Source organism: Dendrobates tinctorius, unplaced genomic scaffold, assembly GCF_039654945.1.
Source record: "Dendrobates tinctorius isolate UK_male_01 unplaced genomic scaffold, ASM3965494v1 ptg000160l, whole genome shotgun sequence".
Lineage (NCBI taxonomy): Eukaryota > Metazoa > Chordata > Amphibia > Anura > Dendrobatidae > Dendrobates > Dendrobates tinctorius.
In genome coordinates this window covers 24,671,664-24,698,737 of record NW_027361827.1, presented here as the reverse complement: position 1 = coordinate 24,698,737, position 27,074 = coordinate 24,671,664, and the positions used below count along the sequence as shown (strand labels likewise).

General features: G+C 45.5%; 1 protein-coding gene across 9 annotated transcripts in view; it reads right to left on the bottom strand.

The window, feature by feature from the left end:
- The window catches only part of XPA (XPA, DNA damage recognition and repair factor), a 153,514-nt gene that overhangs the window by 16,681 nt on the left and 109,759 nt on the right, over positions 1 to 27,074 (bottom strand). For all 9 annotated transcript variants that reach the window (XM_073549726.1, XM_073549723.1, XM_073549725.1 and 6 more), the window contains 2 exons: positions 26,812 to 26,917; positions 16,421 to 16,586 (listed from right to left, as the gene is read on the bottom strand). In XM_073549726.1, the coding sequence (XP_073405827.1) occupies positions 16,421 to 16,586; positions 26,812 to 26,917 (272 nt within the window). The remainder of the gene's footprint in view (positions 1 to 16,420; positions 16,587 to 26,811; positions 26,918 to 27,074) is intronic.

The window sequence follows — 27,074 nt, the reverse complement described above, 5'->3', positions numbered from 1 at the left end:
GCCATGGAGTGGGGGCACCAAAACCTTGTAAACTAGGGTGGCAACCTCCGCTGACAGGCAGAGTCAATTTAGGGCATCTCAGGGACAAATAAGTCATATGGTACCACCTAGGGTATTATATGTGCTTAATGCTATATCAATCTGAGTATATATATCATATCACAAACACTGTCATGATATATATGTACACCTCTATAATTCAGTACCTACCCGGTTTCATGGTTTGGTTAACGCAAATATTTTTTCTCCAGTACTAGTCTGTCTTTTTTTGGGAGCAATATGTGTACTTCTTAATCCAACATTAATTTGGCTTTGCAGACTAATCAAGGTGGCATCATTTCATAAGGTGGATCTTGTATATTTTTCTAATCCGGTACTATGGTGTGTCTGCTACATACAATCCTCTAATTCATTAATAGTCTGATTATGCGTTTCAATATATTTGCATACATATAATTATTCTAGTATCAAACTGGTCAATTGGTCTTCTAATCCAGTATTGATCTGGTCATACAAACCTTCTAATGCAGTATTAGTCTGGCAAGTGTTCACTAACTCATGCACTGCCCTTTGTTATGAATGAGTCACTGAGGAGGAAATAACAAAAAGCAAGCTAAGCCCAGAAAACCGGAGAGGTTGGTAACTAGCGGATTGCAGACCCCTGATCCTATCCACAACAACTAGCAGTAGCCGTGGAGCGTACCTACGGTGGTCCTAGACGCCGCGTCACGGCCGGAGAACTATATAAGCCTAAAGAAAGAAAGGGAAAATCTAAACTGCCCCAGAGCAGACCCCAAAGCAATAGACAGTCCCCAACATGTATGGTCAGTGAAACAAGATGAAAACACAGACACAGGTACAAAGATAGGCTGAGCAAACGATGGGGCCCTCGCTAACTAGAAAGGACAGGAAAGAAAAGCTGCTGTCTGCAATCACACAAAAAACCCTGCCAAAAAGAATGTCCAACATGTCTGAGAGAAAAAGGCCCTGAAGTCGCTAGACTTCAAATCACTATATCAGCACTCAGGTATATTCTGAAGACAGAGCAAAAGAGATCAACTGATCAGAGACAAAAATGGGGATTCAGCCCAGTCCCAGCCAGGACTGGCTGAACACAAAAACTCATATGAACAATAGCAGAGAAAACTTAGCTTTAGGAAGGCAGGAACCAAACTGGAAACCAGGAGCCAGAGTCAGGAAAAATCACCAGCAAGAAACTAGGGAGTCGGCTGCCTTAAATCCAATCAGAAACTCCTGATGTCCAATCGCAGTCCTCCTCCTCAGGTGGCCGGTCTCTGCCATTTAGATCAGCTTCATTACCTCCCTTCACCAACAGAGGGAGTCGAGATAGAGAACTCACTACTCCTCTGTCAGCACAGCCAGCTCCATAACCCTCACCAGAAGCAAATCCGAAAATGAGCTCACAACAGCCCTTGCTTGGTACTGAACTGGTGAGGACTATTTTGGTTCAAGGTAGAACCTGGCGTACCTAACACAGTAATAGTGTTACGTGCACGCCACTAGGTTCAGATAGGGATGGAACAGGTCTCATGAATTCTTTGGAACTCTGGGAGAACTGTTACTCAGGGTGACCATGTACTGCAGCTTAATTAGGCACAAGATGGATCCTTTCTCACACTGATACAACTAAGAGAGTCCTCATGAACATATTTTAATGTCACAGTACATTCAGTACAATTCAAGTCTCTTAAGCACAGGCTTTATAACAGTACAGCTGCTTCTTAGAAGCACACTGACTAACAGTCTCTTTTGTTAGCACAGTTCAGCACAGATCAAGACTCTACAAAGGCACAGCAGTACACAGTATTTCTTCTAGCACAGTGAGATGGAGGGGGGAGGGTTTGCTGAGGGAGATTATTCCTGTAACACAACTTCTTATCGTACTTATCTTCCTGATAGACTTTCTCCAGTAGCAGTATAGGGATTAGCCCAGCTCCACTATGTAATGGAATCCTGTGTCCCTATGGTTCACTTGCCTGAACATATTTTAGAGACAGATCATACGCAACTCATCCCTTTCAGCTGCTGCCAGAATGTAAACAAGTTTCCCATAATCCCCCTGGGGCTCTGCTAACCACTCCCTGTCTTTGGTGACTGTTAACCCCTCTAGTTGCTGGATGTTTTTGAAGCAACAGCAGTTAGCACTATTTCTGTATGTCACAATAGAAATGTTATATAGAAAACTATCAGATCAAACATTGGTCTGACTTTTATTGATTACCGTATGTTTCTTTTTGCACGTAGGGAAAGTGTGTAGTTATTAGTCATTAATAAAGTTTTTATAGGGTTTATGTACACACACTGTGTGCTACAGCCATGATCTTGCTGTTGAAGGCGTATGCTCATGTTAGTGCCCATAAAAATGAGAGCCACAACAGTGAAATACTGGTCTTTTAAGGACTCCTGCAAGCATCCTACTATTATGACACTAGCGAATAAGAGGTTAAAGAGGATTTTCCAGGCAGAAACATTATTCAAGCACTGTAAAGCCTATAAGAAATGAGGAAACATTATAATGTTGCTCTGTTCCTGAGCTGTCATATTGTCATGTGACCGGAAGCTCCTTACTTCCTGCTATGTGATCACCTTGTAGATTTTCTGTCTGTGCTTGATCTGCAGTGAGTTCTGCAGTGATGTTATGATGGGTGTGGCAAGAAAGCCTCATGAAGTTTACAGTGACTGAGGATGTGCACAGAGAGAGAGTGAGAGCACATAGCAAGTAATCTTATCAGTTTGTGATTTTAGCCAGAAGAGATGGAGGAACTGGTTGTTCAAGACTGCTAGATTTCATTACACAAGCCAAAGTCATTACATGTAACATTACTGATTGCAGAGGATAAGACATATTGGGTAAAATGGGAGGAATGTTACGAAGGAGAAACTGTGGGCGTAACGATTTATCCATCTTGAGATAACTGTAAAGGATTCTCTACACTGTGTTCCAAATTATTATGCAAAAACTATTTCCACATATTTTCTCTAAATTACCTATATGAATTGCAGTCATTGTTATTTTCCAGTAATCTAATATTCTAGCATAATTGCAATGTTTTTGAACAAACTGCCTATGAAAAAGGAGATTTTTGTGTACTCACCGTAAAATCTCTTTCTCTTAGCCTTTAATTGGGGGACACAGAACCGTGGGTGTTATGCTGCTGTCCACTAGGAGGCGACACTATGCATAATCTGAAAAAGATTAACTTTGGCTCCTCCTCTGCAGTATACACCCCTGGACAGCGTCAGCCTTCTCCAGTTTTGTGCAAAAGCATTAGGAGGAATATACCAGAAACATAACCATGCCTGTAAAAAAAGGCTACTATAAACAGGCTCAAACAACAATGAGAACCCAACCGTAACAACGGCCCGCAAGGGCAACAGGGTGGGAGCTGTGTCCCCCAATTAAAGGCTAAGAGAAAGAGATTTTACGGTGAGTACACAAAAATCTCCTTTACTCTGTCGCCTTATTGGGGGACACAGAACCGTGGGACGTCCCAAAGCAGTCCCTGGGTGGGAAGCAGTGGACGAATATTGTGCTGACAGTCCTCTAGACTTGGGGTACTGCCGCCTGCAGGACCCGTCTACCCAGGCTCGGATCCGCTGAGGACTGGGTATGCACTCTGTAGTGTTTTGTAAATGTGTGCAGGCTAGTCCAAGTGGCTGCCTTACACACTTGATGTGCTGAGGCTTGATGCCGAATGGCCCAAGAGGCCCCTACCGCCCGCGTACAGTGTGCCGTGATACCGGCCGGAAGGGGAGAATTGTTGAGGCGGTAAGCCTCTTGAATGGTGGACTTGATCCACTTAGCAAGGGTGGCTTTGGAAGCCGGTAGGCCCTTGCGAACGCCTTCTGGAAGAAGGAAAAGTGAATCAGGCTTCCAGAAGGGAGCAGTCCTAGACACGTAAATACGCAATGCCCTGACAAGGTCAAGCGTATGCAGAGCCTTCTCTACCCTATGAACGGGAGCCGGGCAAAGAGACAGTAGTGATATTTCCTCATTGAGGTGGAAGCTGGACACGACCTTCGGAAGGAAGGATGGTACTGTACGGAGAACCACCTTGTCCTGGTGAAAAACCAGGAAGGGTTGTCTGCAGGAAAAGAGCTGAAAGTTCAGGCGCCCTGCGTAGTGAGGTGATTGCCACCAGGAAAAACCACTTTCTGTGATAGAAAGCGGAGTGAGACCACCCTAAGGGGTTCAAAAGGAGGTGACTGTAGTGCTGTCAAGACCAGGTTGAGATCCCACGTCTCCAACGGACGTTTGTAGGAGGAAACCAATCGGGAAACCCCTTGGAGAAAAGTCTTCACTTGCGGCTTGTTAGCAATACGCCTCTGAAAGAGCACTGAGAGCGCTGACACCTGGCTCTTCAGCGAGCCCAGGGATAGCCCGGCGTCCAGGCCTGACTGAAGGCAACCGAGGACCTTTGGAAGAGAATGGGGAAGTGGAATCTGCCCACGAGAGTCGCACCATGTGAAGAAAATCTTCCAGGTACGATAGTAAATCCTGGCTGGAGTTGGCTTTCGAGCCCTGATCATGGTTTTAACAACGTCCGGTGAAAAACCTGCTTGGGTCAAAATCCAGGTCTCAATGGCCACGCCGTCAAATTGAGAGCCCCTGAGTTCTGGTGGAAGAACGGGCCTTGTGACAGGAAGTCGGGACGTGTGGGGAGACGCCAGGGGGCGTCTGCTGTGAGTTGCACGACGTCGGCGTACCATGTACGCCTGAGCCAGTCTGGAGCGATCAGAATGGTGGGAACACCCTCTTGTTTGATCTTCCTCAGGACTCTGGAGATCAGGGGGAGGGGTGGAAAAATGTACAGAAGCTGGAACTGGGTCCAGTCCTGAACCAGGACATCTGCTCGGAGCGACCGCGGATCTCGCGTCCTGGCCATGAAATTGGGAACCTTGGCCTTGAGATGGGATGCCATCAGATCCACGTCCGGGGTCCCCCAACGATGACAGATCTGACAGAAGACTTCGGGATGGAGAGACCATTCCCCCGAGTCCATTCCTTGTCGGCTGAGATAGTCGGCTTCCCAGTTGTCCACACCTGGAATGTGGACCGCGGAGAGTACCGACCTTGCAGCCTCCGCCCATTGTAGGATACGCGTTACTTCGGTCATTGCCTGGATGCTGCGGGTGCCGCCTTGATGGTTCACGTATGCCACTGCCGTGGCATTGTCCGACTGTACTCTGATATGAGAGTCTGCCAGCAAGTGATGGAAGGCTTTCAACGCCAGGAAGATGGCCCGAATTTCCAGGATGTTGATGGGCATGGTCGATTCCCTTGGTGACCACCTGCCTTGCGCTCTGATGTAGGTGCACCGCGCCCCAACCCGTAAGGCTTGCGTAGGTGGTCAAAACCTTCCATTGACCGGAGAGAAAGGATTTTCCCCTTGCAAGCGAGATTGACTTGAGCCACCAGTGCAGGGACCTCCTGGTGTTTGCTGATAACCGGAACTCCCTGTCGAGGGAGAACGGATTCCTGTCCCAGGACTTGAGGATGGCCAGTTGAAGGGGTCTGAGGTGAAACTGGGCAAATGGTACCGCCTCCATTGCTGCTGCCATCCTGCCAAGTACTCTCATGGCATACCGGAGAGATCTGGGGGACTTGCGGAGGAGTATGTGAACTCCCAGACAGACAGCCAGTGCCTTGTCCCTGGGGAGGATCACCAGACCCTTGGAGGTGTCGAATAGCATCCCCAGGAAGGTCAGAGACTGACTCGGGGTAGTCGAGGACTTCTGTAAATTGACTAACCATCTCAGGCGCGTCAGAGTGTCGATCGTGATCAAAACGTTGACCTCGCAGTCCTTGAGGGTGGGGGCCTTGATGAGAAGGTCGTCCAGGTATGGAACGACTACTATGCCTCTGGAGTGCAGAACGTCCATGGTAGCTGCCATGACCTTTGTAAATGTTCTGGGAGCCGTGGCGAGACCGAACGGGAGGGCTACAAACTGGTAATGGTCTTGGTTGATTGCGAATCTGAGAAACCTCTGATGGGCGGGAGCAATCGGTATATGCAGGTATGCGTCCTGTATGTCTATGGAGGCAAGATATTCTCCTTTTTCCATAGACGCAACGATTGACTGGAGGGATTCCATGCGGAAGTGACGAACTCGAACATACTTGTTGAGTTGCTTGAGGTCTAGTATGGGTCGGACGCTGCCTCCCTTCTTGGGCACCACGAACAGGTTGGAGTAGAACCCTCGGAAGCGCTCTTCTGCTGGGACTGGCACTATGACTCCTGCTCGCAGGAGGAAAGAAACCGCTTGACGGAAGGCCTGAGCTTTGAGCGGGGATTTTGGAGGGACAGAGGGAAAAAACCTGTGCGGTGGGCTGGTAGTAAACTCGATTTTGTATCCTGAAGACACTATTTCCTTGACCCACTTGTCTTCTGTATTAGGCAGCCAGACCTGCTGAAAGAGTAGCAGTCGTCCGCCTACAAGTGGGGTGTCTTCCAGAGGGCATGAGTCAGGATGAGGGAAAAGTCTGAGGTTTTCCTCCTTTAGGTTTTGCCTGGCTTGTCTTTGATTGCCAGTTCCTGTCCGGCCTTTGTGCCGCATGTGTATTGTCCCTGCGGGGGGAAAGATTACGGTTTTGTGCTGGGCGTGAGACGGACCAGCCTGAAGAATTCCGAAAGGATCGGAAACTAGATTGATTACGCCTTTTAAACGTGCGTTTTGGTCTTAGTTGGGGAAGTACTTTTGCCCCCGTAGCATTGGATATCATTGTATCCAGCTTTCCACCGAAAAGACGGCCACTGAAGTACGGGAGATTTGTTAAGGACTTTTTTGAGGCCGCGTCCGCTTTCCATTCTCTTAGCCAGAGAATACGCCGGATTGTGATGGCGTTTGATGCTATTCCCGCTATTCCTCTTGCAGAGTCCAACGCTGCATGGACCATGTAATCTGCCACCACTGCAATTTGCACCGCCTGGTCCGCCAGCTGAGGATTTGACGGTTGAAGGCCCTTTTGCAATATAGATCAGCCCAAGCCATGATGGCCTTGGCTGCCCAAACTGAAGCAAATGCGGGAGCCAAAGAGGCACCTGCCGCTTCAAAGATTGAACGAGCCATGCGTTCGACTTGTCTGTCTGCTGTGTCCTTGAGGGTTGAACTGTCCGGCAGCGAGAGAAGCGTTTGTGCTGCCAGCCTAGAGACTGGAGGGTCCACTTCAGGCGAATCTGTCTAATCCTTGGTGTCTTTCTGTGGAAAGGGGTAATTTGCTTCCAAATACTTGCGATTGGCGAATTTTTTCTCAGGCTGCAAAAAATGCTTAGAAAGGATTTTTTGAACTTCCGGGTGATTAGGGAAGACCTTCGATGGTTTCTGAACACTTTCAAAGGAAATCTTGTGTTTTGGTGCTTCCGGGGTTGGATCTGAAATGTCCAGCACCCGAAGGATGGAAGAGACGATATCCTCAACTATTGCAGTATTGCTAGGGGGACAAGAGACGAGATAATTCTCTGTTTCGTTGTCTGGGTTAGAGTCATATATGCCTTCCGAGTCTGTGGTCGGAAATCGTTGCGGAGATCCGCATTGTCTGTCTCTGTCAGGGGACGGACTAGGTGACCTGGAGCCACTGTCTCTCTTCCTGGAGGGGGACGACAGAGTGCTATGTGAGGACGCAGATGAATGCGACCTGTGGGTCCGCTTACGTCTGAGACTGTCGGAAGTGGCATGTCCCCGAGATTTAAACGCATGACCCCGGACCTGCTAGCGCGGGCTGGTCTCCCATTTGGGTTCCGGCCAAGGCTCAAACTGCTTAGCGGCCGCCACCTGACGAATGCAGTCACGCTCGGCCTAGAACGGCCGGTGGCCTGGGTAATGTTCATAGCCGAGACATGACCCTGCAAAGCCTGCAGTAGTGTAGAGGTCAGGCTATGTATGGACTGTGTTATAGACTGCAACATCTGAGTAGCCCATTCCGGTATGGAAGAAGACGCAGAAGCGTTGATTCTGACCCAGTGTTTTGGACACAGTCCCGGCAGTGTGGGTCCGTGCTGCCCCTGGGGAGTGGTCTTGCAGGCTGTGCAGAATGCTCTTGCCTGGTTTTCTTCCTTGAGCCCGGCATCATGCACAGAGGCTGGCTAGCAGGGGTCCTACAGGGGCTATGCAAAGGGGAGAACTTATAGGTAATATGAATGCACAGCTGAGTAAAGAGAACCCAGCTGTGATCTTACCCCACCAGTGTGCCCTTAAGTCCAGCGCCGACAAATCACAGTCTTGTGCCCCCCGGAGACTGTTGTATGGCTGTCAGCTATGTTTCCTGCTGCAGCAAGATGGCCACCGGGAGTCTGAGGTGGAGGGGGAAGGGGGCGGAGAGCTGAAAAGGGCGCGCTGAGCTATGTAAAAGCACGCCCTTCCTGCCTCGATCCGCCCCTTCTATGACACTGCAGAGTGTCATTTTCGTCATCCGGGGGGCGGGCCAGGGGGCGGGAATAGGGCGGCGACTTCGGCTAGGCCGAAGCCGCGGCCTAAATTTGATACCTCATGCCCAGAAGGGCTCCAGGACGGCGCGGTTGTCCGGGGGGGGGGGTCGGATTCAAACCAGACCCCCCCGGATTGAACGGCAGGCTAGCGGTGGGGACATGAGCGCCACCTGGGCCCTGTGGGGGGTCCCTTTGAGGCACTATGCAGCTGGTGCTGCCACAGAGACAGGGGCGCAGGGAGCCCTGTGTCTGACAAGTGCCATGCCTGCCTGCACCTCCCCCGGTCCCAACAGGAGCCCGCAGCTGGGCTGGGGTCCCTGGACTTGTAAGTGGCCGAATGGTGCCTGATACAGGCCCTACCTGCGGTGTCTCAACCTAATGCCCCCAGAGGGGGATTAGGGAGGGTGCTGCTGTCACCGTCAGGGGGGGCTTCATCCTATCCTCGACCTCAACCCAGAGCCCAAGGGAACTGGGGAAGGAGGGGGGGGGTCTCGACTTCGAGCCAGTACCCGAGGGACTGGGGAAGGAGCGACATGGGGAATAGCCGTCTCGACCTCAACCGGGTACCCCTTAATAGGGGACTGAGGAGGGAGCCATGCCGGGAGTCTCGCTGGGGACCCGCTTTTCTTCATCTGTAATCCGTTGAAAAAAAAAAAATCAAGGAAAAAAACGGAGTAAAAACTCTTAGGTGTGCCTCCTTGCGACACTAAGCAAAAACTGGAGAAGGCTGACGCCGTCCAGGGGTGTATACTGCAGAGGAGGAGCCAAAGTTAATCTTTTTCAGATTATGCATAGTGTCGCCTCCTAGTGGACAGCAGCATAACACCCACGGTTCTGTGTCCCCCAATAAGGCGACAGAGTAACAGTATATTTTTAAAAATAAGAAACACTCAAAATGCATGTTCCAAATTATTATGCACAGCAGAGTTTTCAACCTTTTTATTTTGAACAAAAAAAATGGTCAATTGTGAAATTATAAGCATTATCAGCTTATTACAAAATGAAATCAAACAATTTTCAAGTCAAAACTTTATTCTAGGTGATGTTACATTTGCACATAGGACCCCTTTTGGAAAGAAGCTTCTGAACTCTCACGTCCATTGAATTTGTCAGTTTTTGGATGGTTTGTGCTTCAATTGTTTTGCATGTGGACAGAACACCCTCCCAGAGCTGTTGCTTAGATGTGAACTGCCTCCCGCCATCATAGACACTCCTTTTGATGATGCTCCAGAGGTTCTCAATGGGGTTGAGGTCAGGGGAAGATGGTGGCCACACCATAAGTTTGTCCTCTTTTATGCCCATAGTAGCTAGAAATGCTTATGTGTAATTTGCAGCATGAGACGGTGCATAATCATGCATGAAAATGATCTTGCTGCGGAAAGCACGGTTCTTCCTTTTGGACCATGGCAGGAAGTGCTGTTTTAGAAACTCCACATAGATTATGGAGTTCATCTTTACCCCTTCAGGGATCCTAAAGGGTCCGACAATCTCTCTCCCCATGATTCCAGCCCAAAACATTTCTCCAACTCCTCCTTGTTGGCGCCTTAGCCGTGTTTTCATTGGGTGTCCATCAACCAGCCATCCTCCACTCCATCCATCTGGACCATCGAGCGTTGCACGGCACTCATCAGTGAACAAAACAGTTTGGAAGTCAGTCTTCATGTATCGTTTGGCCCACTGGAGCAGTTTCTGCTTGTGTGCAGTGGATAGAGGTGGGCGACAGGACGGCTTACGCACAGCTGCAAACCTCGGAAGAACCCTGCATCTTATTGTTCGGGGAACGTTGGAGGCACCAGCAGCTTCAAAAACTTGTCTGCTGCTATGACAAGGCATTTTTGCAGCTGCTCTTTTAACCTGACGCAATTGCCTGTTGGAAAGAGTCCTCAATTTTTCCTTATCAGCACACACACGTGTGTGCTGGGAATCCGCTACATACTTCTTGATTGTGCAATGATCACGATGAAGCGTCTTGGCAATGTTGATTGTAGTCATGCCTTGACCTAAATACTCCAGAATTTGTTGCTTCTCAGCAGCCGACACATCCTTTTTCTTTCCCATTTTGGCAAAAAATGTAGGCTGCTTAATAATGTGGAACAGCCTTCTTAAGTAGTCTTGCCTTTATTTGGACACACCTGCCAAACTAATTTGCACAGGTATCTGCAATTGCTTTCAGTGATATAAAGAGCCCTGACACACATCACCATCAATCAGTTTAAATGACAAACAAAAAAATTCTAACCTTATCACGCCTAAACTCTTTTTGCATAATAATTTGGAACACAGTTTAGATCGTACTTTGAAGGAGGAAAGGGCGGACACTAGGTGAGTGCACACGTTGAGGATTCTGCTGCGGATTTTTACCTGCGGATTAGCCTACAGTTTTCCCCTGCGTATTGACACCTGATCGTGGAGCAGGTGTCAAACCGCTGCGGATTCCGCACAAAGAATTGACATGCTGCGGATTTAAAACCGCAGCAAATCCGCGCTGAAAAATCCGCAGCATGTGCCCAGCGTTTTTTGTTTTTCATTGACTTTAATGGTACTGTACAACGCAGCAGAAACTGCTGCGGATCCGCAGGGCCAAAACTGCTGCGGATCCGCAGCAGAATCCGTAACGTGTGCACATAGCCTTTGATTGGGATAGCTACAGCTCTGGCTCTTGGGAAATGTAGTCTAGAGGCACAGAGGCAGAAAGTTTGGATGTACATAATAGAAAATGGCTGAAGGGGAGATTAAGAAAAAAGATAACTGGGCTTTGGGGACTCATTACAGCTAGAGATGGTTTAAATTTGAAATACAGTGCAATTGTGTTTCTATCAAATGACCATGATTTTAAGGCACTAGTAATAAACGATGGAGGCTAATATTAAATGGCTGCAACCACAGATGTTGAAAGGCTTTAGTGATTTTGCAAAGGTTTCTTTAATGAACATAAAGGGGATGACCAAGCCTTATAATATTGCCTACCTTCAGGTTAAGCCATCAATGTCAGATTGGTGGGGAAGGGGAGTTTGGAAAGGACTCAACATCCGGGACCCCCTAACTAATGAGCTCCATACAGATGTAAACAGCAAACAGAGGATGAACAGTTCAGCTTCGTTGATTGGGCAGTTGCCACTGCCAAGAACTGTAGCTAGGTTCCTATTCTACCAGCTGAGCTGAAGTTTTCAGCAAGACCACCATACAGTGTCTGGAGCCATGCTGTTTCGGCTAAATTAACTGTTTACATCTAGCACTGCCTGCGATTGTTATCCTACTAAATGCTGTCAATATCTGACAGCAGTAGTTAACATGTGTCGGCATGGGTTGTGACATTCCATGAGCCCATTGGCATGCCAGTGAAGTGATCGTGGGTCACCGATGCATTGCTTTAACAGTAAGGGGTCTGTTGAAGACATCTGTGCTTGTCATTACGGAGCCTGTGGCCATTTCTGTTTATAGCACAAGTGATCAGTGGATTGCATCTTCAACTCCCTTAAGGGTACTAGTAAGAACAATTAAAAGTAAAAAGTAAATAAAAAAAAAAAAAAAGTTAATACAAAAAAACCCACAAAATTTTACCCCCCCACACCCACCCTTTTTCATTAATCCCTCTACCCCCGTGCCATTTTCCATTTGTTTTTTTTTTTTGCTCCCCTTCTTCCCAGAGCCATAACTTATTTTTCCATCAATATGTACTTTAGAACAACACTATTGGTTTTACCATACAGTGTACTGGAAAACGGGGAAAAAACTTCAAGTACGGTGAAATTGCAAAAAAAAAAAAGTACAATTCCACAATTTTTTAACCATGTTCACCAAATGCTAAAAACTGACCTGCTATTATGATTTTCCAGGTTAATTTTGCGTGGCGAGCTGATGTTTTTATTGATACCATTTTGGGATAGATACGAAGTTTTGATCGCCCATTATTGCTTTTTACTGCAATGTTGCAGCAACCAAAAAACCATAATTCTGGCGTTTTAACTTTTTTCTCGTTACGCCATTTACCGATCGTATTAATTTTTGTTATATATTAATAGATTGAGAAATTCTGAATGCGGCAATACCAAATATATATATATATATATATATATATATATATATATATATATATATATATATATATATATTTTATTTTTTTTTTCATTATTTTATTTTGATATTTTGAATGGGGTGTGATTTAAACTTTTTTTTTTTTTTTACTTTATACTTGCTTCAATAGTCTCCATGGGAGACTAGAAGCTGTAATCATCTGATTGCCTGTGTTACACATAGCAGGGCTTCAGCCATGCTGTTTAGCAGAAATGCTCACTCTGTGAGCGCCGACTGCTGGGCGGCACTCATACTGTAGCTAGCCAGCAATGACAACCACAGGAGTCTGCTGCAGACCTCAGGTTGTCATGCCAACCCATCGGTGACCTGCAGTCATGTGACACAGACGCCGATGGGCAGGATTAGTGACGAGCTTCCAGTGGGATTGTGTTAAATGGCGCCGTCAGAGATTGACAGCGGCATTTAACATGTTAACGGCAGCGGGTGGATCGCGATTCCACACTCAGCTTTTAGGGGCACATATCAGCTGTTGAAAAGAAATACATGTAGCTGTGGCGGAAAAGATGTGGGGCTCAGTGCCGGAGCCCATGTCATGAAGGGGTTAAAAATAAAAAAACAAACAAAAATACAGATGTAGTATCGCTGCGTTCGAAAAAGTCTAAACTATCAAAATATAAAATTTACCCGATCGGTAAACACCGTAAATGAAAAAAATAAAAAAAAAAAATATCTAAATTATTTTTTTTTGGGTAGCTGTAAAAGCACACAAAATGTGATCAAAACGTCACATCTGTCTCAAATAGCAGGGCTGTGGAGTCGGTAAGCCAAACCTGCGACTCCGACTCCTCAATTTCCCTTACACCGACTCCGACTCCAACTCCCACATATATTGCTTATATTTAAGTGAAAAATTTATTGTAGTACAATGTGAACCTCAGACATTTAATCATTTTTATGATCCAATAATCAAGATATTTAGATAGAACAGAATATATATTGGTGTACTACCCGGTTTTCATTCTTTTTGGTACAGATAAGATATGGATAGACAGATATGGATAAATGGATATATAGATAGAGCAGATTTCTAATCTGCTTTTGCTATTGAAAACATTATCTATGAGCTCAAAAACCTTTCAGGTGATGCAGTTTTTTAAAAAGATGATCAGCTTTTGCAGCTGAAAAACGTATCCTCAAAAAACACAGGAAAAACGCTGTGTGTGAATGTAGCCTTAGATCAGGAATATAACAGCCATTTATAGGACATTTCATAACTTTCCCAAACTCCTATGAAAAAATATTCAGCACATCCTGCATTGAATTACTGTACCCAATTTATTATATATTTTAGGAGTCGGAGTCGGTCCATTTTATACCGACTCCAACTCCGACTCCACCAAAATGAGCACCGACTCCGACTCCACGACTCCGACTCCACAGCCCTGTCAAATAGTGTCAAAAACATAACGTCACCTGGCAAAAAATAGGCCGTCACAAAGCTGCAATGACCAAAAAATGAAAACATGGGTCTCAGAAAATGGTGAAGAACCCATAATGATTGTTTTTGTTTGCAAACTTCTGATTTTTTTTTTAAAACTAAAATAATTTAAAAAAACTGGGCATTTGGTATCACTGTAAACTGTATTGATGAGCAGAATCACATTGCAAGGTCATTTTTACCAATGTACACCATAAAAACAATTCCCAAAAATCAATGTCAGAATTGCTTTTTTTTTCCCCAAACATAATTTCTCCCCACTTGAATTTTTTTCCAGTTTTCCAGTACACTATGTGGTAAAATTAATGATGTCATTCAAAAGTACAACTCGTCCCACAAAAAAATGCCCTCATATGTCTATGTGGATAGAAAAATAAGAGGTATGGCTCTGGAAAAAAGGGGAAGAAAAAAAATACAATTGTCCACGTCATGAAGGGGTTAAGAGATATTTGGCTTACAGAATTACATGCCAGACATGGCTGATAGGTGGAAGCCAGTGGGACTCCCATCTATTAGGACAGTGGTGGCGAACCTATGGCCCGTGTGCCAGAGGGGGGCGCGCAGAGCTTCCCGGTGGGCATGTGCACCATCTCCTCAGGACTAAAAGACGGCAGGGGAGGGGGAGCGGAGGAGCTGCGGGTCACGAGGCAGGAGCCGGCTGCTGTGGCTAAAGCCTGTGCCCGCTGCTAAAGAGAAATGAATATTCACTGTGCTGGCAGTGAGTACCCATTTCTCTTATAGCGCGCACAGTTTCAACCGCAGCCGCCAGCTTCCAGCAGCTGATGGGCTATCACGTGTCCCCGCTCATTCAAAGTAATGAATATTCACCTCTCTCCACTCCCATAGGCGGGAGCCATACAGACAAGGATGGAGATAAGGAGCCATGCAGACAAGGATGGGGATAAGGAGCCATGCAGACAAGGATGGGGATAAGGAGCCATGCATGCAAGGATGGGGATAAGGAGCCATGCATGCAAGGATGGGGATAAGGAGCCATGCATGCAAGGATGGGGATAAGGAGCCATGCATGCAAGGATGGGGATAAGGAGCCATACATGCAAAGATGGGGATAAGGAGCCATGCATGCAAGGATGGGGATAAGGAGCCATGCATGCAAGGATGGGGATAAGGAGCCATGCATGCAAGGATGGGGATAAGGAGCCATGCATGCAAGGATGGGGATAAGGAGCCATGCATGCAAGGATGGGGATAAGAAACCATGAATACCAGAAAAGGGATTAGAGGACAATGCATACCCGGCTAAGGCCTGTTTCACACTTCAGTTGTTTGACGTCAGTTGCAAACCGCCAAAGTGTGAAAAACGGATCCGTTTCCGTTTTACAACAAACAGATGCAACCGGATCAGTTTCTTGGACGGATCCGCAGCAGCCGCTAAGTGTATGAAATTTAAAGGAACCGATGTCTGGAGAGAGAGCGATAGAGAGACTTTTTTCGCCACTTCCAGAATGCAGTTTAGGGTTAAATTGCATGAAAGGTAAAATCTTCCGGCCATGCGCAGTTTAAAATAGCGGTCCGCCGCTGGAAAATAACGTTACATTGTCCGTTTACTCCAGACGGCGGACGCTAAAATTGTAAGGGATCCGTCAAGAAACGGATGGAACGGACGACCATCAGTCAAAATCCGCCGCTAATGCAAGTCTATAGGGAAAAAAACGGATCCGCCAAAAAAAACCTTCACTACAATTGGTGGCTAGTATCTTAGGCTTGGAGTGCAGCGCTTACAAGCTCTTTGATATTGACTCTATAGCGCACTAATGTACGAGTGTCTTTCTAATATGAAACCTCAGCATTCAGGGCACTTTGCAAAAAAATAAGTGGGTTTTGGATTGCAGTTTGGGCACTCGGTCTCTAAAAGGTTCACCATCACGTCTCTAGTGAAGAATATGAAAATTGTGAACTCCCTTAAACTGCAATGGAGAAAAACACACTTTTTCACCTCACCAACCCCTTTATTGAGGGCTTAAAAGGGTCAACAGACATCATTCTCTGCATATTGCCACACTTAAACATTAGTACTTTGTACTAGTGAGGAGCGCAATTGCTTGTTACTCGAGTTTGCCTAGAGTGCTCGGGTATGCAAAGCGTATCGCGGGTGCTCGAGTGACACGTTCAAGCCCCCGAGGCCGCATGTTTCGCAGCTGTTAAGACAGCCACAAAACATGCGGGAATTGCCTGACAAACATGTGGTTGCAGGACTCGAACATGTCACTCGAGCACCCTAGGCAATCTCGAGTAACAAGTACTTGCGCTCATCACTACTTCCTTACTTTAACACTAAGTACCACTACTCATCTCTCTGACATGTAATCAAAATGTGAGCAGCCACTGGACAAGCATGTCTGTGCCCTGAAGCGTGGCATTAAGGGGCGCAGGTTAACGAGAATATAGCTTGAAAAGAAAACTAAACATGTTTCTGTACCTGCAATTTCAAATAAAGTTTCATATCGCCCCAATGAGAATTGTGCGGGTTTTTCTTTAAAATATACTTCAGCACAGGCTCCCTTTTATCCATATCACAGTCTTTCAGTAAATACTCTTTCTTGGCTTCAGTCCTTGTTACGAGTTTATGTTTTTCTTCTAGATCTCTAAAAAATTAAAAACAAAGAAAAATTATCTCCCAAATAATACAGAAGGCGTTCAGAATCTGACAGAATGAGTGTACGACAAATTTTTCTTCCATTTCCAACAGAACCTTATGCCAATTTTGTGATGGAAACTATGAGAATTTGACAGAGGGGCCTGTTATGAATGGGTCACCGAGGAGGAGAGCGCAATAGGCTATGCCACCAGAACACCAGAGAGGTTGGTCACTCAGCGGATTGCTGACCCTTGATCTTAACACAACTAGCAGTAGCCGTGGTGCGTTCCTACGTTGCCCTAGACGCTTTGTCACAGCCGGAGGACTAAATAAGCCTAAAGACAGAAAGGTGAAATCTAAACTGCCCCGGAGCAGATCCCCAGAGGAATAGACAGCCCCCAAACATATATTGTCGGTGAGACAAGATGAAGCACAAACACACACAGAAAATAGACTGAGCAAATGATGGGGCCCACACTGACTAGATAGGACAGAAAAGGCACTGTCTGCAATCACGCAAAAACCCTAACAATTCCAACACGACTCATGTACAAAAATACTGAGGTTTGCACAACCTCGCCCCCACTTTATCAGCACTCAGGTGTGAACTGGTGGCTAGCAACAGGCTAATACAGCAGGGGACTGAACAAACACAAGATACAAAAATACAGGGCAGGAGCCAGCAGCCCCAGGGGGAGCAAGCTGACCCCTGACAGCAAGGCAAAATCAGATGCAAGGGTTTAGCAAATGACACTTAGCTGAAAAATGCAGGATCAGGCAGGAGACAGAAATCCTCAATAAGCAAAGAAAGGAGTATCACCGGCAGCCACTGAGAGAAGTCTGCTCACTTATGTAGTCCCAGTCACTACCCCCACTTCTCCAATTATCCTCTGCAGCTGTTGGGTTAACATCATGTTGACCAACTCCGCTACCAGCAGTATCCACCAGAGGGAGCCCTGCCACAAAAGTCAGACCAAGAGAGTTCACAAGAGTACCCCCCTTGAGGAGGGGTCACCGAACCCTCATCCACACCACCAGGACGATCAGGATGGGCCCAGTGAAAAGCACAAACCAATCTCTCAGCATGACTATCGGAAGCAGAGACCCAAGAATTATCCTCCTGGCCATAACCTTTCCACTTGACCAAGTACTGGAGTCTCCGTCTAGCTAGACGAGAGTCCAATATTTTCTCTACCTCATACTCCAAATTACCCTCAACCAATACAGGGTCAGGGGGCGCCACCACAAAAGATGGACCAAGAGAGTTCACAACAGTACCCCTGACCGCAAGGCTAAATCAGATGCAAAGGGTTTAGCGAATGACACTTAGCTGAAAAATGCAGGATCAGGCAGGAGACAGAAATCCTCAATAAGCAAAGAATGGAGTATCACCGGCAGCCACTGAGAGAAGTCTGCTCGCTTATGTAGTCCCAGTCACTACCCCCACTCCTCCAATTATCCTCTGCAGCTGTTGGGTTAACATCATGGTGACCAGCTCCGCTACCAGCAGTATCCACCAGAGGGAGCCCTGCCACAAAAGTTGGACCAAGAGAGTTCACAACAGGGGCCTTGCCAAGCCCCTTCCTACCCTCGCTCCACTCACCTTGGCTTAAAAAGCCCCAGAGGCAGCAATTTTGGGTAACTTATGAGTTTGCAAATAGTGATGAGCAAGCGTGATTGGATAAGGCGTTATCTGAGCATGCTTGTGTCCTAATCAACACAAAATGCTGTTTGTTAGGCAATCCCTGCATGTGTTGCGGCACTTGAACAGCCGTGCGACATGCAGCCAGGGCGACTTGACCATTATTTAGTTTTTTTTAACACGCCAAAAATACTCGATTAGGACACGAGGGTGCTTAGTTAACAGCTTGTTATTACTGGCAAACAATTTTAAGACATAAACTTGATGAAAACTCCTTGATGAAACCCGGCATCAGTGTTGCTTTTCTGCCGTTTTTGTTGTAGATCGTTTAAAACTTATGAAAAATGTATTGTTAATGAGTTAAAATGTATCTCAAAATGATGCCACTGACAAATACAATGCATCCTGAAAAAAATCAAGCACTTATATTAGGTTTCCGAAAACTAGGGATCTGTGTGTACTCACAGTAAAATCTTTTTCTCTGAGACGCTCATTAGGGGACACAGACCATGGGTGTTATGCTGTGGCCAATAGGAGGCAGACACTAAGTTGAGACAAAAAAAAGTTTGCTCCTGCATGGCACCATACACCTTCCTGCTGGCCCCAAGTGAACCAGTTCGGTGCAAAAGCAATAGGAGATCATTAACCCCTTAACCCCCAAGGGTGGTTTGCACGATCATGACCGGGCCAATTTTTACAATTCTGACCACTGTCCCGTTATGAGGTAATAACTCTGAAACGCTTCCATGGATCCTGGTGATTCCGACACTGTTTTCTCGTGACATATTGTACTTCATGCTAGTGGTAAAATTTTATTCATATAACTTGCGTTTATTTGTGAAAAAAACGGAAATTTGGCGAAAATTTCGAAAATTTCGCAATTTTCCAACTTTGAATTTTTATGCCCTTAAATCACAGAGATACGGCACACAAAAAACTTAATAAGTAACATTTCCCACATCTTTACTTTACATCAGCACAATTTTGAAACCAAAATTTTGTTTTGTTAGGAAGTTATAAGGGTTAAAAGTTGACCAGCGATTTCTCATTTTTGCAACACCATTTTATTTTTACGGACCACATCACATTTGAAGCCACTTTGAGGGGTCTATATGATAGAAAATACCCAAAAGTGACACCATTCTAAAAACTGCACCCCTTAAGGTGCTCAAAACCACATTCAAGAAGTTTAACCCTTCAGGTGCTTCACAGGAATTTTTTGAATATTTAAAAAAAAAACGAACATTTAACTTTTTTCACAAAAAAAATACTTCAGGTTCAATTTTTTTATTTTACCAAGTGTAAAAGGAGAAATTGGACTGGAAAAGTTATTGTGCAATTTGTCCCAAGTACGTTAATACCTGATATGTGGGGGGAACCACTGTTTCGGCGCATGGCAGAGCTCAGAAGGGAAGGAGCGCCGTTTGACTTTTTCAATGCAAAATTGGCTGGAATTCAGATCGGACGCCATGTCACGTTTGGAGAGCCCCTGATGTACCTAAACAGTGGAAACCTCCCACAAGTGACCCCATTTTGGAAACTAGGGGGTTTGGTACATCAGGCGCATGGCCCCTGATGTACCAAAACAGTGAAAACCCCCCACAAATGACACCATTTTGGAAACTAGACCCCCCAATGAACTTATCTAGGTGTGTGGTGAGCACTTTGAACCCCCCCAGTGCTTCACAGAAGTTTATAACGCCCGGGCGTGAAAATAAAAAAATCGTATTTTTTCAACAAACATGATCTTTTAGTCACCATTTTTTTTATTTTCCCAAGGGTACCAGGAGAAATTGGACCCCAAAAGTTGTTGTCCAATTTATCCTGAGTACGCTGATACCCCATATGTGGGAGAAAACTACTGTATGGGCACACGTCAGGGCTCGGAAGGGAAGTAGTGACGTTTTGGAATGCAGACTTTGATGGAATAGTCTGCGGGTGTCATGTTCCTTTTGGAGAGCCCCTGATGTACATAAACAGTGGAAACCCCCACAAGTGACCCCATTTTGGAAACTAGACCCCCTCAGGAACTTATCTAGATGTGTGGTGAGCACTTTGAACCCCCCAGTGCTTCATAGAAGTTTATAACGACCGGGCGTGAAAATAAAAAAAAAAATCGTATTTTTTCAACAAACATGATCTTTTAGTCCCCATTTTTTTATTTTCCCAAGGGTAACAGGAGAAATTGGATGCCAAAAGTTGTTTTGCAATTTGTCCTGAGTATGCTGATAACCTATATGTGGGGGTCAAACACTATTTAGGCGCATGGCAGAGCTTGGAAGGGAAGAAGCACCATTTCACTTTTTCAACGTAGAATTGGCTAGAATTGAGATCAGAAGCCATGTTGCATTTGGAGAGCACCTGATGTGCCCAAACAGTGGAAACTCCCCAATTATAACTCTAACCCCAACACACCCCTAACCCTAGCCCTAACCCTAATGGTAAAATGGAAATACAGTCGGGAAAAAAAGTATTTAGTCAGTCAGCAATAGTGCAAGTTCCACCACTTAAAAAGATGAGAGGCGTCTGTAATTTACATCATAGGTAGACCTCAACTATGGGAGACAAACTGAGCTAAATTAGCGGTGCCCGGCTGGAAAGAACGACCGGGCCCGCGACACGCTCAGAAGCCCCCATCCCGTCACGCCAGGAACTGTGGAGGAGTGGGAGCAGAGCTGCGACAGTGACAGCGCAGGAGCCCTCAATCCACCACCCCCTTTGAGGGGGAGGTGGAGAGGGACCGTCCAGCTCCCTAAAGCACCGCTGTTCCATCAGTGGTGGTGCAGAGGGGCGCCGTTGGGGGCCTCTGTGTATCCTAAGGGTTTGCTCCCCTAGGATTTCACAGGGCTATGTCCGGCTGTGGCAGAACTTGTGCTGCGTGGATTCCTTAGCACTCACCGCGGTGTGCGTCCCGGCATGGAGCCACCGCGATGGGACTTCAGTGCGGAGGCGCGCGTTCCCCAGGCGACCCTCGGACTGTTCAGTCACTTATCCGGTCGCTTTAGGGGACCATGGGTAATCTTCAGGATGGTACGGGGTAAGAGAACGCCTCAATCCACCATCCTTTAGAAGGGAAGTGGAGAGGGACCGTCGGCCTCCTTTTAAAAGTGGTGAAGCCGTGGGTGCTGCACGGACACCATGTAGAGGCCTCTGAGCATCCTATGGGTTCAATCCCTAAGGATGGGCAGGGCAGGTTGTCCGGCATAGGCCTGGCTGCGGAAGAGGATACATGAAGGCGAAACTCCATGTGCTCGTCCGTAAGTCGGTGCGGGGAGATCGGAGCCCTTTAAGAGACCCGTCGCCCTTGAATCAGCTCAGGCATGGCATCCCACGTTGCAGGGTACGTGGAGGCTTGTTTGGGGAAATCGGAACCTTGAAAGGATCCGTTGCCCCTTCATCCAGATTAAAAAATGAATAAGTAAAAAATTCAAAAAAATAAATGGTCTGAAGACCAGACCAGTGTGCCTCCTACAGTCACTAAGCAAGTACTGGTTCACTTGGGGCCAGCAGGAAGGTGTATGCTGCGGTGGAGGAGCTAACTTTTTTGTCTCATCTTCGTGTCAGCCTCCTATTGGCCACAGCATAACACCCATGGTCTGTGTCCCCCAATGAGGCGAAGGAGAAAAAGGATGGTCATAACAGGCCTTAAAGGGGTTGTCGGCTCTTTAACTTCAAAGTATGCAGTCACTATATGACTAGACTTGTGATTTCTCACATCGTGCGCACTGCGTACTGTGAGGTATCTGTTGGGCGGCAGGAATGGCAGTCATGTGGCTGCGAGAATGTGAGATCCATACTACCAGGAACAATCTGACCAGATGGGTGTGGCCTCACTTAGTGCCAAATGTATTGCGCGAGGCCAGAAACAAACACTCTAGTTGGATTGTGTCCAGAAGATTTGACATTGCATAAAGCGGTCACAACGCTGTTCCAGGAGCTGACAGCACGCAGTGTGCGTGATGTGAGGATTCACAAATCTGCAGTGACAGAGTGACTGCAGACTTATAGTTTAAGACCGGACAACTCATTTAGGCTGTGTGCCCACGTTGCTTTTTTTTTTTTTTTTTTTAAGCGTTTTTGAAGCGTTTGTGCCAGATCAGACGCTTCACAAATGCTAAAAATAAGCATCCCATTCATTTTAAAGCATTTTGGCCTTTTTGTGCCAATTGATGCGTTTTTTTCCGCATAGAAAACGCTTAGCGGCTAAAAATGCAGCATGTTCATTATTTTCTGCATAAGTCCGCGTTTTTTTAGCTATTTCCTATGAGTCCAGAAGATGCGCGGAAAAAAATGCATCAAAAACGCGCAGAAATAAAACGTGCGTTTTCTGGGAAGGAGTCCGGATGTGTGTCAGGTTTTAAACGCTAACGTGGGCACATAGCCTTAAAGTGGTGGTCTCAAGTTGCTAAATGGGTGAAATTACAAAGTGCTTGTGAAATTATGCAATTTTGCAATTTACCCATTATTAAAAATCCTCTCTTATCAAGAGAAGATATATTTTAATTTTACAGTGTACAACTCATTGCCTAGGTTACTGCAGTCCCAGTGTGGCTGGTTACCTAGGGTACAGAGCATGTGGCACAAGCAGCTTCTATGCTTCTCAGCCTACTTATGCTGTTCTGAAGAGGGCCAGATTGTGGGGTCTGACCAGCCTCAGTCCCCATGCTCTGCTCCAATGCTGCAGAGCCAAAGCTACCTATGCTATCAGCCTGGGAAAGCACAGTTTAGACCAGCAGTGTGACCATGACAAAGCATCTTGAGACAACCACTTTAATTGGTTTAAACATTTGTGTGCAACATTTCCACCATTTACTAAACACAAGTTGGATTCAGCTGTATTGTTTGCAATGTGTTTGGAACTTGAACTCACTCATTATTAACCCCTTCATGACCCAGCCTATTTTGACCTTAATGACCAGGCCATTTTTTGCAGTTCTGACCAGTGTCCCTTTATGAGGTAATAACTCTGGAACGCTTCAACGCATCATAGCGATTTGAGATTGTTTTTTCGTGACATGTTGGGCTTCATGTTAGTGGTAAATTTAGGTCGATAAGTTTTGCGTTTATTTGTGAAAAAAATCAGAAATTTGGCGAAAATTTCGCAATTTTCAAATTTTGAATCTTTATTCTGTTAAACCAGAGAGTTATCTGACACAAAATAGTTACTAAATAACATTTCCCACATGTTGACTTTACATCAGCACAATTTTGTAAACAAAATTTTTTTTTGTTAGGAAGTTGTAAGGGCTAAAAGTTGACCAGCGATTTCTCATTTTTACAACAAAATTTACAAAACCATTTTTTTTTTTTTTTTTTTAGGGACCTCCTCACATTTGAAGTCACTTTGAGGGGTCTATAAAGGCAGAAAATACCCAAAAGTGACACCATTCTAAAAACTGAACCCCTCAAGCTGCTCAAAACTACATTCAAGAAGATTATTAACCCTTCAGGTGTTTTTTCATTTTCACATGGGCAACAGGATAAAATGGATCCTAAAATTTGTTGGGCAATCTCTCCTGAGTACACAGATACCTCATATGTGGTCATAAACCACTGTTTGGGTGCACGGCAGGGCTCAGAAGGGAAGGAGCGCCATTTGACTTTTTGAATGGAAAATATGCTGAAATATTTAGTGGTTGCCATGTCGCGTTTGGAGAGCCCCTGTGTACCTAAACATTGCAGCTTCCCCACAAATGACCCCGTTTTGGAAATTAGACCCCCCAAGGAACTTATCTAGATGCATAGTGATCACTTTGAACCCCCAGGGGGTCACAAATTGATCTGTAAAAAAAAAAAAAAATAATAAAAAAAAACACTTTTTTTTCACAAAAATTTTCTTTTAGCCTCAGTTTTTTCATTTTCACATGGGCAACAGGATAAAATGGATCCTAAAATTTGTTGGGCAATTTCTCCTGAGTGCACAGATACCTCATATGTGGTCATAAACCACTGTTTGGGCACACGTCAGGGTCCGGAAGGGAAGGAGCACTATTTGACTTTTTGAATGGAAAATTAGCTCCAATCGTTATCGGACACCATGTCGCGTTTGGAGAGCCCCTGTGTGCCTAAACTTTGGAGCTCCTCCACAAGTAACCCCATTTTGGAAACTAGACCCCCTAAGGAACTTATTTAGATGCATAGTGAGCACTTTCAACCCCCAAGTGCTTCACAAAAGTTTATAACGCAGAGCTGTGAAAATAAAAAAAAAAAAAATTTTTCCCCTCAAAAAATTATTTTTTAGCACGCTATTTTTTATTTTCACATGGCTAACAGGAGAATTGGACAACAAAAGTTGTTGTCCAGTTTGTCCTGAGTACGCTGGTACCCCATATGTGGGGGGAACCACTGTTTGAGCGCACGGCAGGGCTCAGAAGGGAAGGAGCACCATTTGACTTTTTGAAATGAAAATGACCTCTAATCGTTAGCGGACACAATGTCGTGTTTGGAGAGCCCCTGTGTGCCTAAGCATTGGAGCTCCCCCACAAATGAACCCATTGTGGAAACTATACCCCCTAAGGAACTTATTTAGATGCATAGTGAGCACTTTGAACCCCCAAGTGCTTCACAAAAGTTTAGAACGCAGAGCCGTGAAAATAAAAATTTTTTTCCCTCAAAAAATTATTTTTTAGTGCGCAATTTTTTATTTTCACAAGGGTAACAAGAGAAATTGGACCCCAAAAGTTGTTGTCCAGTTTGTCCTGAGTACGCTGGTACCCCGGGGGGACGGGGACCACTGTTTGGGCACACATCGGAGCTCAGAAGGGAAGTAGTGACATTATGAAAATGCTGACTTTGATGGAATGGTCTGCGGGTGTCATGCTACATTTGCAGAGCCCCTAATGTACCTAAACTGTGGAACCCCCCACAAGTGACCCCATTTTGGAAACTAGACCCCCCCAAGGAACTTATCTAGATGTGTGGTCAGCACTTTGAACCCACAAGTGCTTCACAGAAGTTTATAACGCAAAGCTGTGAAAATAAAAAATCATTTTTTTGCCTCAAAAAATCATTTTTTAAGCTCGCCAATTTTTATTTTCACAAGGGTAACAGGAGAAATTGGACCCCAAAAGTTGTTGTCCAGTTTGTCCTGAGTACGCTGGTACCCCATATATGGGGGGGGAACCATTGTTTGGGCACATGTAAGGGCTCGGAATGGAAGTTGTGACGTTTTGAAATGCAGACTTTGATGGAAAGGTCTGCGGTCGTCGTTATGTTTGCAGAGCCCCTGATGTGCCTAAACAGTAGAAACCCCCCCAAAAGTGACCCCATTTTAGAAACAAGACCTTCCAAGGAACTTATCTAGATGTCTGGTGAGCACTTTGAACCCCCAAGTGCTTCACAGAAGTTTATAACGCAAAGATGTGAAAATAAAAATCATTTTTTAGCCCCCAATTTTTTATTTTCCCAAGGGTAACAGGAGAAATTAGACCCCCAAAGTTGTTGTGCAATTTTTCTGAGTACGCCGATACCCCATATGTTGGGGTAAACCACTTTTTGTGCACACGTCGGGGCTTGGAAGGGAGGGAGCACCGTTTGACTTTTTGAACGCAAAATTGCCTGGAACCAATGGTTGCACCATGTCGCGTTTGGAGACCCCCTGATGTGCCTAAACAGAGGAAAGCTCTCAATTCTAACTCCAACCCTAACCCCAACACACCCCTAACCACAGCCCTAACCCCAACACATCCCTTACCCTAATCCCAACCCTAACCATAAGCCTAACCACAAGACTAACCCTAATCCCAACTCTAACCCTAACACATCCCTAACCCTAATCTTAACCCTAATTCCAACCCTAATCCTAATGGAAAAATAAAAATAATTTCCTTATTTTATTATTTGTTCCTGTCTATAGGGGTGATAAACGGGGGGTTTATTTACTTTTCATTCTATTTTGATCACTGTGAGAGTTTCTGGTCGGAAGGTGGGTGGAGCGGAGGAAGGGAGCAGATGATTGCCGCCGTCAGTTGGTATTGGGGGCCGATCGGCCCAGTGAGTCTGGGGGGTGTCGGATCATGGTCTCCAGCCATATCCGATGCTACTACAGCATCGGCCATGGCTGGATTGTAGTATTTCATCAATTTTCATTGATGAAATATTACTATCGCTGATTGGCAGTTTCAATTTTAACAGCCAATCAGAGCGATCGTAGCCACGTGGGGGCGAAGCCACGCCCCCTGTGGTGAAGTACAAAGCCCCCTGTATCTGCGGGTCGGGTGACCTTTCAGTGACCCTGGTCACCCGACCCGCAGGGGGGGCTTTAAAGTCATGATGCCACATAGGCGTCACTGGTCGGATTGGCACCGACTTTCGTGATGCCTATGTGGCATCATTGGTCGTGAAGGGGTTAACCGAAGTCAATAATTTAAGTCATTTAGTAGTACAAAGTAAGAAAGTAACAGCACATATAGAACTGGTCGTGTGTATGTGTGCATATATGTGTGAGAATAAAAAAGGAAATATATTCAGCTACTCAGCTAGCAGTTCAAGCTTTAAAAAAACAAAAATATATACCGTATATAATATTTACAAAATTAAATACAAAAAAAAAAAAAAAAAAAAAACACAAGAACAGAAAGTGTTAATTTACCTGCATCCATCACAAACCGCTAAATCAAAGTGATTGCTTAGGTATGAATCCATAAAATCTTTGCCACACTCCTCACATATTAGATAATCGAATTCCAGTACAGGACCTAAACAAACAAATGCCGTTTAGCCCAAAGGTCTTAGTGTGCAAAAGTGGAAATACATAAAAAACCCTAGATAAATGTAGTATAACTGGGAGCATACTACCCGAAAAATACGCTTTCATTATAATTTTTACCGCATGGTGATGGCATTTTAAAAAAA